The following is a 12,350-nucleotide window of genomic DNA, read 5'->3' as shown; positions in this document are numbered from 1 at the left end:
CTCTGACAGCTTGAAACCTTTCCCTGGTACTTATCACAACACAACATCATTAAGAATAGATATGATACAAATTCAAATTAGGTGATATGTTCAAAAAAACACAGCAAAAGTCCCACAGAACAAATAATTTCTTCTGAGGCATTTCCATGGTGCTGGACAAATTCTGCAAAACATCCCGCTGACAAAAGTTGGTCCAATTTGTAAAATCTGCAGCCTAAGACTGTGTTTCTTGCCCTGACCATGGCATCCTTGGCTCAGCCACGTCCACATAGCATGTGCTTGGCCCAGCCACATCCCTCCTCAATGCTTTGAGTAAGTTCCCCAAGAGAACACGTGAAGAGGCCACCTTACCGCCAGGATCTTCTTTTGGTCCTGATCAGCAACACAGGGCCACCATCCCTTGACAGTTTTCTGCTCAAAGAGTGACACAAAGCGACTTGAAGACAAGGTCTCATCCACTAGCTCTAAGGAGCACTTCTCAGCAGTCTTGGCAGGTTTGGGCATTCTGTTGAGATCCATCTGAATGGAGCCTGTAAGGAGGAACGTTACTGGGAAGTCATCTTGGTGTACCAGGTCCTTAAAACGTGGACTGTTTCCCTGAAGAAATATTCACTGTGGCACCCTCCTGACCTCAGGGAGCTTGGGCAGACACCCACATAGCAGGGTGTCAGCAGGCTCTAGTATGCTATATTCCCAAAACAGTGCTAGTTTTAGTCACTGGCTCTTCCTAGGAATTGGGCACTTGGCATCACCATCGCGCTTAGGAAGACCTGAGCCTTGAAGCCCTTTTAGAAGAGGCTGCAAAACACCCACTGACTTTCACAGCTGTAACGTTGGATGATTTGCACTGATTCTTAGGCAGGCTAAGATTTTTAATGAACACTTAGAGATTCAGGTGAAAATCAAATTATACACAGCCACAGCCCAACCAATGTAAGAGCTTTGGGCAGGAAGCCTGCAGATCTCCAAACAGGCTATTTTATTGCCCCACCCAGGTGAGTAATTGCAGCAGGCTAAATATGAAGGATATCCCACAAAAATGATAGCTGTCTTCTCAGACAGAGAGATCCAGTAATTAGCATATTTATCCAGCTTTTAGGAACTCTGAGCCCAGTTCTCCAAGCGTTAGTTGAAAGTGCCTGTATTTAATTCAATTGTATGATAAGGTAAATTTAATTCATAGAATCATAGAATCCTAGAATGGTTTGGGTTGGAAGGGACCATGTAGTTCCAACCCCCCTGCCATGGGCAGGGACACCCTCCACTACACCAGGTTGCTCAAAGCCTCATCCAACCTGGCCTTGGACACTTCCAGGGATGGGGCAGCCACAACAGCCAAGAACATACACAGGGTCGGGTCCTGTGGCTCAGCTGAAGGACAGCAGCTTTTTACACTGCTGTGGACAACCCACATTCAATATCGTGCTTGTATTTGCAGCTTTTCTGTGCCACAGATTCTTGCAACCCATGACAATAACAGCTCAGATCAGATCTGTTGTGAAACACTTTCGAGGTCCGTTGATGAAAAGTGCCAACGACCACTTTTATTTGTTGGAGTTTGCAAAGAATTAAGGTTGGCAGTCAAGAGCTCATGATGTGCAGAGCCAAAAACGGAAAACACACCTTGGAGAGCTTATTTCGGCACTCCGTAATTAATAAAAGTCTGGATTTTAAAGGATCTTGATCACGCACTTCCTTAGTGAAGTTTTTGATGTTTGAAATTTTTTCAGTGGCAAAAAGCAAGGTAGGACAAGACACAGCCAAAAAAACTGTAATGCTGGAGCCTCCAGCTTCTGCACAGATAATCTGCTGTGTGGCACTGTCATCCTTCCTATTGGATGTTTTTGGTTTATTTGTTTCTTGGCCTAAACCTAGATTTCTGAGGATGATTAATGAGGCCAGCAGTGAAAAAAGGCAAGTGTTGGATCAAGCTGTGTTCATGCCTAAACATCCCAGGTAAGGCAAGTCAGGTCAGTGATCCTGCCTGGTGACCTCAGCTCAAACACACGGTTAACCCCGATGAGCACATTGCAGCACAGACTCAGCTGAGTCACAGAGAATTGGGGCCTTCCTGGAAGGTGGTGGCCTTTGGATTTAACCATAGAATCACCATCAGATCATTTAGGTTGGAAGAGACCTTAAAGATCATCAAGTTCAACCGTTAACCCAGCACTGCCAAGTCCACCACTAAACCCTATCCCTCAGCACCACATCTATATGTCTTTTAAATACCTCCAGGGACGGTGACTCCACTGGAGCAGCCTGGGCAGCCTGTTCCCAGGCTCGAAATGGTGCTCTCAACATTTATTCAGGCCAGGAACAGGCTGCTGCAGGCTGAGACTGGAAATCTGCCTAATACAAACCACCTATCATCAGTTCTGAACTTACGCTGACACTGAATCCTGTTCAGTGGCTTAAACTGGTCTTGTTACACTTTCTTCATATCCTGAAAGGATTCAGTAATTTTTTTCCTTCCTGTCTGCATCAGCAGGAATGTAGCCAAAACCCCTCCTGACTTACCCAAATAGTCATCAAAAGAGAACTTGTCATTGTCCCAGATCTGGAAGATAAGCTGTGGTGGAATCTTGTTTTCTGTCTTGTCCAAGCTCCAGAAGTGCTCCTAAAATGACACCGGAAGAGAAACCAAGGCAAAATAAAAGGTTTGTCAGCAGAAGTGGTCAGAGCCTGGCTTCTCTCATCTCACAGCAGTGGAAGTCTTGTAACGTGACATTCTTGCTCTGTCCTGCTCCAGTTCTGCAGGGCCAGAGGCACGGGAGGACACTCCTGGCTCTGATCAGCTCTTGGACAAGGATGCTCAGTGGAAAACCTAAGATGCTTCTGGAAGTTGGGTTGGTATCAAGTTGTACCTTAATTTAGTGACAATATTTTAGCAAACAGGCACCATGAGCTTACAAATAGGGTCTTTTGGAGTGACAGCATCATATTCACGATTTAGATATGGATGACTCTCCAAGGTGAATAGAGCAATGAGTGTTGAGTGCCAGTGCTGCCAAACTTCACCTTCCTCTTAATTAATGGAAAAATACAGGAATAACACTTAAATTAGCACTTATGGTAGGCAATTCAAATACACCCCTTTCCTTTCTGCCATCTCTCACCCCAGCTTTGCCAGCAGCCAGAGCGCTGCACAAGTCTGGATCCATCACTGCTCTGATCTGCAGTCTGGTCTGTTGTAAGCAGTTTGTGTGCAGCTGGCCAACTTGCAACCTGCAAACACCTTCACCACCTGTAGGTATCCTGTGGCTCCTGAGTTTACTTACTAAACATGAATATGGAGAGAAAGAGACTGGTGGTTTCATAGCAGCTCACTGCGTAGTGGGTTCCTCGGTTCTCAAATTACTTTGTTCATCTTTTCTACACATCTCCCAGGTTTTCATTCTCAGGACAGATGAATGCTGGAGTTGGACACAGTATCCCAGTAAATCTGCTGCTAATATTACCCCGGGCTGCTGCCAAGCTACATAATGAGCTTGCCGTATCTATTACTACATCCAAGTTCAAGAAAGGAGAGATTCAGAGGATCAGCAAGCCATGATGACCAAAGCCTGACTCCCTGTACAACCCATGGAGCGGTGGCACTGCGACACTGGATTTCAGTCCTTATAATGTGAAATCTGTCACTGTCTATGTGCCCTTCTCATTTCTATTAGATGGGCAGTATTTCCTCGATTCCCTGCCACTACAGCTGCTGTGACAACATGCGGAAACGTTTTGCAGCAGTCCCAGAAGCCCATTTGCAAAGCACCAGGAATGAAAATTACACCCTGAGCATCCCCTGTGGTTATCATCATTCACCAAGTCCTCGTGCTATCATCCATCGGTTCTGCACCCTGGCCACAATATTAAGGAACAGACACTTCCTGGGAGACAGCATCCGCACGGCAGGTCAGCAACAGGATGAGGCAGCAATTTCTGCTTTCTGGAGAGGAAAATACTCACCCAGGAGAAGTTTGCAACAGCAGCAGCCTGGTTACTACAGTGGTTAGGTCAACGGCTAGGCAGACGGTCTGCCTTCTGAAGAGTCAGACCAACATTCTCCAAAAAGCCAGTGGAGGGGAACATTTAAATTAGACTTCTCTAACAAGGATGGTTTGAATCCCATTACTGTGACAATGAGCTTGTGGTCACATCATTATAACATATGATGGATATGTGCCCATGCCACAAAATTTGCTGTTTACGTGGTGGCAACCGGTAATGTTTCCCAACAGGGATCTAATACCACTTTTGGGATGACACAAGATGACTGAAAGTTAAGACTAAGAAGTGTCAGGACAGAAGGAGAGAGACAGAGAGGCACAAAAAGCTGAGGTCTTGTTGTTTCTGGCTCCATCCGAAGAGGAGGCAGAGTCACGAGCTGTGTCTGCCGAGAGCCCAGGCTCAGAGGTGTGTCCTCTGGGCAATGCCTCCTGCTGCACTCTTGCAACATGGCAGTATCATAAATGGAACAGCTTTAATTAAAACCAGGAAACTTCAGCATTATTCATGACACATACGTAGCACCATAAATTCACCGCAGTGGCTACAAGACTCTGATTCATTATATCATGCGATATTAAAAAAAGGGAGGGGAAAAAAAAAGAATGTGTCACACTCCATAAGAACATAAATATTCAAGCAGGGAGACTGTGGCCACTTAAATCCAATTGAAATTGGCTTCACTTTAAGAGATCACCCTGGACGGTTATATTTCAATTTAGCTTCGTTCCTTGCCTTGCTTTGGGAAAACAAGCCAGCATTTTTGCAATGGAGCATTTTATTTATGCATTTTAAATATTTTATAATCTAGAAAAATAAAATAAAGTCAATGGAAACTTCCATCTCTCCCCCTCCGCTCATTGCAATGTATTAAAATGTACGTTTATCCAAGAAGGCGGGGGGGAACATTTTCCCAGCTATTAAGTCATTTTAAATTAAAACTGCTAAAAAGGGAAAGAGCTTATGGTGATTCTTCCCTTTCCCGTATATTGGTTGGGCCCCGCTCTGCAGAAGGGTTGTTAGTCGTCCAGAGGAGAAAAGCCCTCAGGAACCATGTACCCGTGCCTGAAGAAGGCGGCCAGATGACCTCACCATGGGTTGGAAAAGTTCATCCAGGGTCTGCGAGACAGAGGCAGACGCATTTCCCACGGTGTGCACCACAGTGAGACACCACGGGCTCCTCCTGATTGCCCCTTGCTGGGGCAATTCAGGCACCTTGTCTATGCTCCTCTTGGGGGAAGATGAAACGTGTCCTACAGGTGCCTCTTCCTCTCCGATGATAACTAATGTCATAGAATGATAGAATGGTTTGGGTTGGAAGGGACCTCAAAGATCATCTAGTTCCAACCCCCTTGCCATGGGCAGGGACACCCTCCACTACACCAGGTTGCTCAAAGCCTCATCCAACCTGGCCTTGAACACTTCCAGGGATGGGGCAGCCACAACTTCTCTGGGCAACCTGGTCCAGTGCCTCACCACCCTCAGAGTGGCTCTGTCCCTGGTTCAGAAGCTGATTCCACCACATCTGCATTCGTCAGATGTCTCCATGCTCCAGGAGCATCGCTATGCTGCTGCCTGTGTTGAAGCACCTCTTCAAGCAGATCTTGGACCTTCTCTTTCCACCATCCCAACCACCTGGAATCGCACATGAGCAAAACCTAGCACTGGAGCAGCCTCTCGGAAAGGCACGGGTGGTGATGGCAGCTCAGCTCTCTGGCAAAAGTGCTGCCTGCTGGAAGACCCATCCCACGAATACCCTAATGGGGAAAGAGAAGGAACCAGGGAAAGGAGCAGGCTAATGTGAGACTCAAATTACTGCCCCAGTCTCGGAGCTGCTGCAGCAATCCCCCTCCTCATGGTGGGCTCCTTCTTCATCTGCGGTGCTGGTTGAGCTCTCCCAGAACAGAAGAGCACCTTGAATCCAGGTCAGAGCCTTATGGTCATCTCCCACACAATAAAACGCAACTGGATAAGCATCACCCAAGATCAACCACGCAATTACCAGCAAACGTGCAGGACTTTGGGTTTCTGCCTTCACTCCTTCCCATTCCAATGTCCACAGACTCACCCACGCTCAAAGCGAGCAAACCCCATGCCCCCACCCAGCGGATGCTCACTGCACTCCCTCGCCTCCCCAGAACCGCTCCAACCCCACCAGCAACATCCCAGCTCGCTGAGGATGCCCTGCCTGATGAAGGACGACTCAGGCAGGATCCGACCCTTTCCCAGTGGCAACACGGACCTCACATGATGCTAGCACAATCCATACAGCTTTGGCCTTTCTTGTGGAAAAACACTGTGAATGTGGTTTGGCCGGTGGCAAAGCTCTCCTTCGCGGAGCCCCGCAGAGTGGGCACAGGGCAGAGCAGGGCTGGGAGGGTCAGGCTATGGAAGGAGGAATTTGATGCTGAGCAAAGTTTATGGGTCCGTTTCAAGGCAGTGTGAAATTTGCCTCCGTGATTAAATCTGGCCACGAAAGTTCACTATAAAAAAACCCATGGTGAGAAATTTATTTCCTCACCTTTTGCACGACGTGGGAAGGGAGGACAGGTTGAATTATTGTTTGGGGGTTTGTTTTGCAGTCGGGGGCAGGGAAGAGGGGAGGCTGGTGAATATTTTACGGTCATGAATAATGCAGCAGGGGAGGCAGGAAAAAAAATAAGCTCATCTCACCAGGAAAGCATTGACAGGGCTGCATTTCTTCTGAGTTGCTTATGTGCTGCGGAATACAAAGTAAGGAGCAACCCCGCTTTTTCAGGGAGGCTGTGAAGCCCCAGCGTGTCTGTGCCACAGCGAGCCCGGCCCGTTTCAACATGTGCATGTGGGAGAGCATCATGTCCTTCATCCCACAGCAACTGGGGAGCCCCGGCCGTGCAGGAGACCCCCTCAGAGACTGGCCAAGAAGACCCTCTCCTCTTGCAGGCTGTCCTGCAGGGCCATCCTTCAAGGTGTTGAGAAACTGCTGCTCTGAACCTCATCCCATTGGGACATTTCATCTATCTGTAAGAAGCAGACACCTGAGAGCGCTCATTATTGCACTTTTTCTGGACTAACTCGCCTCTTGGTCTCCCTGCTGCTGCCAACTCTGACAATTGCGTCACAGGTCGCATGGCACTTGGTTTTCTGCATCATGGCAGGGGGGTTGGAACTAGATGATCTTTGAGGTCCCTTCCAACCCAAACCATTCTACGATTCTATGACGTTCCCTCAATGAGCATGGCAGCTGAGCAAAACCCTGAGTGTACAGCTTCACATTGGGGCACAGCCTTGACAATATCTGGAGGAAGACTCCAGGCGTCACCATACCATAAATGTGACATAGTCATAATATTTGTCTTGAGGCACATAGTCTGATTTTGGTCCCTGGAATCCCTCGCTGCAAAGCTATTTCTCAGCCTCCCATGTTCCTTCCGGCAGAGTTTATCAGGCTTTTCCAGGGACCTGGAATATTGCATTCAGCTCTGGAGTCCCCAACACAAGGACATGGAGCTGTTGGAGCGGGTCTAGAGGAGGCCATGAAGATGATGCAAGGGCTGGAGCACCTCTGCTATGGAGACAGACTGAGACAGTTGGGGCTGTTTAGTCTGGAGAAGAGAAGACTCCGGGGAGACCTTCCAGCAGCCTTCCAGTACCTAAAGGGGCTACAAGAAAGCCAAAGAGGGGCTTTGGACAAGGGCGTGTAGTGACAGGACAAGAGGCAATGGCTTTAAACTGAAAGAGGAGATTTCCATTAGATCTAAGAAGAAATTTTTTACATTGAGGCTGGTGAGGCACTGGACCAGGTTATCCAGAGAAGCTGTGGCTGCCCCATCCCTGGAAGTGTTCCAGGCCGGGTTGGATGGGGCTTTGAGCAACCTGGTGTAGTGGAGGGTGTCCCTGCCCATGGCAGAGGAGTTTGGAACTAGATAATCTTTGAGGTCCCTTCCAACCCAAACCATTCTATGATTCTATGACATGGGGCCATCCCGCTGCCATTTAGGGAGCTCCAAAGCGTTGAGGTCCCAGTCTTGGCCAGTTTATGAACACTGTTGGACCTTCAGTTCTCGACACAGTCATGCTTTGCTCATCCCTCTCCATACATCCATGGGAAAGCAAAACTCGCAACAGTAACTCCTGTCTGGATACCACAGAGGCTGCCAGTGCATCCCAGGCCACGACTGCTGCCTCTGTCCTATTACAAAAGACTGTTGTGTCATCGTATCCGCTCGTTGCAGTCCCATTAAAATACATAATATATATGACCGTCTTGTCTAACTCTGCCTTCCTTTGAAAAAAGAATGTACTTGGAGTCCATTCAAAATGTGGCATTTGGGCTAAACATGGAAGGAAAAGGAACATTTTGTGTTTTACTTTGCTTTCTGATGTCACCAAGAAAAACAAAGAAGGACACGATAGAGGACAGGAAACAGGAGAGGAAAAAATTCAAAATTAAAAGACAATAGCCTTTTTTTTTTAGCTTTCCGATACCAAAGAGGAAGGAAAATTTCAATCTAATAAAATATTAACTGTTTTTAACAAAAATCAGTGTTTAATACTCAAATTTTCAAACTAAAACCAACCAGAGCACAGAGATTTCTTCGTACACCCTGGAGATTTGGCGACGACTGTAAAAGAAAAAGGGGATGATGCGGGGAACCAGTTAGTTGCAGAAACACACACCTGGCTATTTTTTTAATAAAAATTAAACAGTGGAGAGGCCACACAATTACCTGCAGGGTACATTCTGGCCCAGGCTGCCCATGAGCTCCCAGCTGACTTAGAGCATCACGTCAAGAGCCGTCACTGCACGGCGTGAGCCTCTCCCATGCAAAACCAATTGCAATGGGGACGTCTCCACCTGCCCCACCACAGGCATCTGCTTCTCATTCCCAGCGGGTGCGAATCCGCTGGGTGCGGAGGAACGTACTCGCTGACCTGCCCCTGGTGGGGGTCTGGTCCGTGGCAGGTCAGAGCCATCAGTACCAGGAAGATGTCAGGATGCTATAATGAATTTGCAGACAAAGTAACCAGGATCGATGAAACCAGATGGAGCTGGGAAATCCTCAATGCCAGGGAGGGAGGAATTTGTCCTCGGCTCCACTCAGTAGTAGAACAAAACAAGCTGTGAGTTATAGCCCCTTCTTCCCTGCTTTTCCCTCAAATGCCTTTGCACTTTTCTCTCTACGTGGGTTTAAGAGCACAAACCTCCCTCTTTCTCATATCGCTCCTGAAGACCTATCTCTTCTATGATCAGTTACGGAAAAATCCCTTCCAAATATCAGGTTTGTTGTTATATTCAATGCCAGTCAGAAAACTTGGAGGCTTCAGCTGCGTCTTACAGAAACAGAGTCTCAATTACGCAGAGACAAGTGTGCAAGCATCACCAATATCCCACAGGCACAGGGTCATTCCGGGGATTATCCTGCTTTAGCCATGCTACTGCTGCCGTGCTCTGTTACTCCCACATCCTGTGTCCAGTCTTAAAAGGACAGAGAGGAAAGTGTCCTGAAAGCCCACTCCCTCCCAGCTCCTTCTGAGTATCGCCCCTGACACAGAATCATAGAATTATAGAATGGTTTGGGTTGGAAGGGACCTCAAAGATCATCTAGTTCCAACCCCCTTGCCACAGGCAGAGACACCCTCCACTACACCAGGTTGCTCAAAACCCCATCCAACCTGGCCTTGAACACTTCCAGGGATGGGGCAGCCACAACTTCTCTGGGCAACCTAGTTGTGGTGGGTTAGGCCACTCCAGCAACCAAATCGCCCCCCTCACAATTGTTGACTTACCCTCCCCCAGCCCCAGGGATGAGGGAGAGAATTAAAGGATAAATGGGATACCTGTGGGTTGAGATAAGAACAATTTAATACAGATGATTTAATACACAGTGTAGATGCTCACCACTCCCCTCTTATGCGAAGCCCATCTCATCGCGGAGCTGCAATCCCAGATGAACGCGAGGCCCCGAAATAGAGAGGGGCAGAGAGAGAGAGAGTACTCCGAGAGTGGGAGTACTGGGAGAAAGAGGAAAAAAAAAAAGGCAATAGAGCAAAAGCGCAGCAAGCGCAAAGAGCAAAAGCGGCGAAAGAGCCAAAGCGCAAAAGCCCTTCTTCCCGTCTGACCCTCACTTTTATACTGGGCATGACGCTGCGTGATATGGAATACTAATTGGCCAGTTTGGCCCTCAATCTTAAGTTCCACCACAAGTCACAAGGGGAATCGTGTCCCCCTTGTCCCGGCTACGCTCCCCCCCTTATCCCGCCGTGCTTCTGCACTCCAGCACACTGAAAAGTCCTTGGAGTCTCACGTCCAACCACAAACATCAGCTTGCTATCAGCATTCTTCTCAGAGCGAGCCTCTGAGTAAAACCAAAACATGGAGCTCTTCTAGCTGTTAAAAAGAAGAGCTACCTCTGTCCCAGCTAAAACCAGGACACTAGTCCAGTGCCTCACCACCCTTGTTGTAAAAAATTTCTTCCTTGGATCTCATTGAAATCTTCCCTCTTTCAGTTTAAAGCCACTGCCCCTTGTCCTGTCACTACACAGCCTTGCCAAAAGTCTCTCTCCAGCTTTCTTGTAGCCCCATTTAGGTACTGGAAGATTGCTATAAGATCTCCCCGAAGACATCTTCTCTCCTAGTGAGCTTTGATCTTCACCAATTCACACTAGCCTCTCAGCTCTATTTTTAGAGGTGGTCTGAAGCCCAGCAGGCATTTCTGCATTAAGGAATCCCATGCTGACTTTGGCAGCACCACAGTTAAAGATGTCCCCATGTCCATCCCATTGCTTCCATCCAGTGTACATGGCTTTTTTGGATGCAGAATCCATCCTGACGGAGCATTACCATATAGGACCTGACTATCCAAATGTCCCAGGCCATCTGACAGTGAGTACGGGTTGTCTACCCAATGAGAAGTGGAATCCAACCTGCATCTTATATGATCGAGCTGGTCCAAAGACCTCCAACTCAAAGTCAATGTGGTTTTGTGCCCAGGTAGGTTGAAATTCATCTGCTTAAAACTTGGACGGGCCCCTTTACTTGAGAGCACAAAGTGGGAGAAAACAAACGAATGTAAGAGCTCCTTGAAAAGCTCCTCACCACAACCACCCCAACCTTCACACTGAATAAACCAGACAGTTGCTTGCAGTTTCTTCTACCGCAGGGGGATGGTTCTTCTTCCAACAGCTCTCTGTCTTTGCAAACAGACTATTTTGTATTCTGGCATCAGCACTTCATTTTCTTGTTGACAGCTAATGCCAAATTCTAGTAGCAGAACAAGTACAAAGACAACAGCTATGTTCCTTGGTCTGGTTTCTGCCAATGACATGGCATGACACAGATTTGAAATTGCCAACAATGTTCCCATACTCATTATGTTCATCTCCTGGAGTGTCTTTTATGCAACACTTTTCAGATGATACACAGACAAACCCAGGTCTTGGAAGATCCAACCTAGTGGTTTATATCCAGGCCCACTCAAGCACCAATAGTTTTTAATTTGTATATTGAGATGCTCTTGAAATTCTACCCTGAATGTTCATTTACAGATATGGCATTTGCTTAGATATTCAGTGTCAAGCTTCTTCTGCCCCGGAGGACATCTAGAATTCAGATTTGGCAGCTACATTCAGCTACCACTGTAATTGGCACTTGAAGCTGACATTTCAAAATCAATTTCACGCGTTTTCCATCTCTACAGTGCCTGCCAGACGTGAGAGCTGAGCTCCTCTCTGACTGGTTGCCCAGTGAAACGTGATCCACATCCAACCTATCTCGGCATTGCTCTCGATAGACTCCGGTTGTACCATGATCATTTGATAACATTGTCTGAAGAGTCAAGACTCACCAGGCTTAGACCTGGGGATCTGAAATTGAAACTCCTCAGACATCTGCTCTTCTCTCTGCTGATTGGCAGCAGATCATTGTATTCATCTGGGACCAGAACCTGTCTGCTCCTCCCCTCCTTAAGTCAATATGCAATTTCATGCAAACTTGCCAAGCTCGCTGCATCTACCTTTCCACTCTAGCTTTCCCTGGGAAATAATGGCGCTCCAACATGTATATCAACCCTTTCACCAAAATGACTGCATGATTTGAAATTTAAAAACCGGTCTTCTTGCAGGACTCAGCAAGCTGCAAGCATGCTGTGGTCATGCAAACGAGGTGGCTTGACTTGGCCAGGGCTGCTAGAAGAAGATGGCACAAAAAGAAGCGAGAACAGAAGGAGGAAATTCAGAATAAATGCTGAGAGAGGATGTTAAAGAAACATGCATTTACATATTTGCAGAAGAGCTGTCCCAAAGATGGACTTCCTATTTCGTGAGAATTTTTTTGAAATACAGAATGGAGTAAATTCCTTTCTTAGAAGGAG

The 12,350-nt window shown here is 47.3% G+C and overlaps 1 protein-coding gene across 17 annotated transcripts in view; it reads right to left on the bottom strand.

Moving 5' to 3' along the window:
- Positions 1-12,350, bottom strand: part of DYSF (dysferlin) — a 109,903-nt gene that overhangs the window by 7,925 nt on the left and 89,628 nt on the right. For all 17 annotated transcript variants that reach the window (XM_086611419.1, XM_086611417.1, XM_086611422.1 and 14 more), the window contains 2 exons: positions 2,521-2,620; positions 352-530 (listed from right to left, as the gene is read on the bottom strand). In XM_086611419.1, the coding sequence (XP_086467545.1) occupies positions 352-530; positions 2,521-2,620 (279 nt within the window). The remainder of the gene's footprint in view (positions 1-351; positions 531-2,520; positions 2,621-12,350) is intronic.

The sequence above is a fragment of the Tauraco erythrolophus genome, chromosome 5, assembly GCF_009769465.1.
Source record: "Tauraco erythrolophus isolate bTauEry1 chromosome 5, bTauEry1.pri, whole genome shotgun sequence".
In the NCBI taxonomy this organism is placed as follows: Eukaryota; Metazoa; Chordata; class Aves; order Musophagiformes; family Musophagidae; genus Tauraco; species Tauraco erythrolophus.
This window is presented reverse-complemented; position numbering and strand designations above follow the sequence as displayed.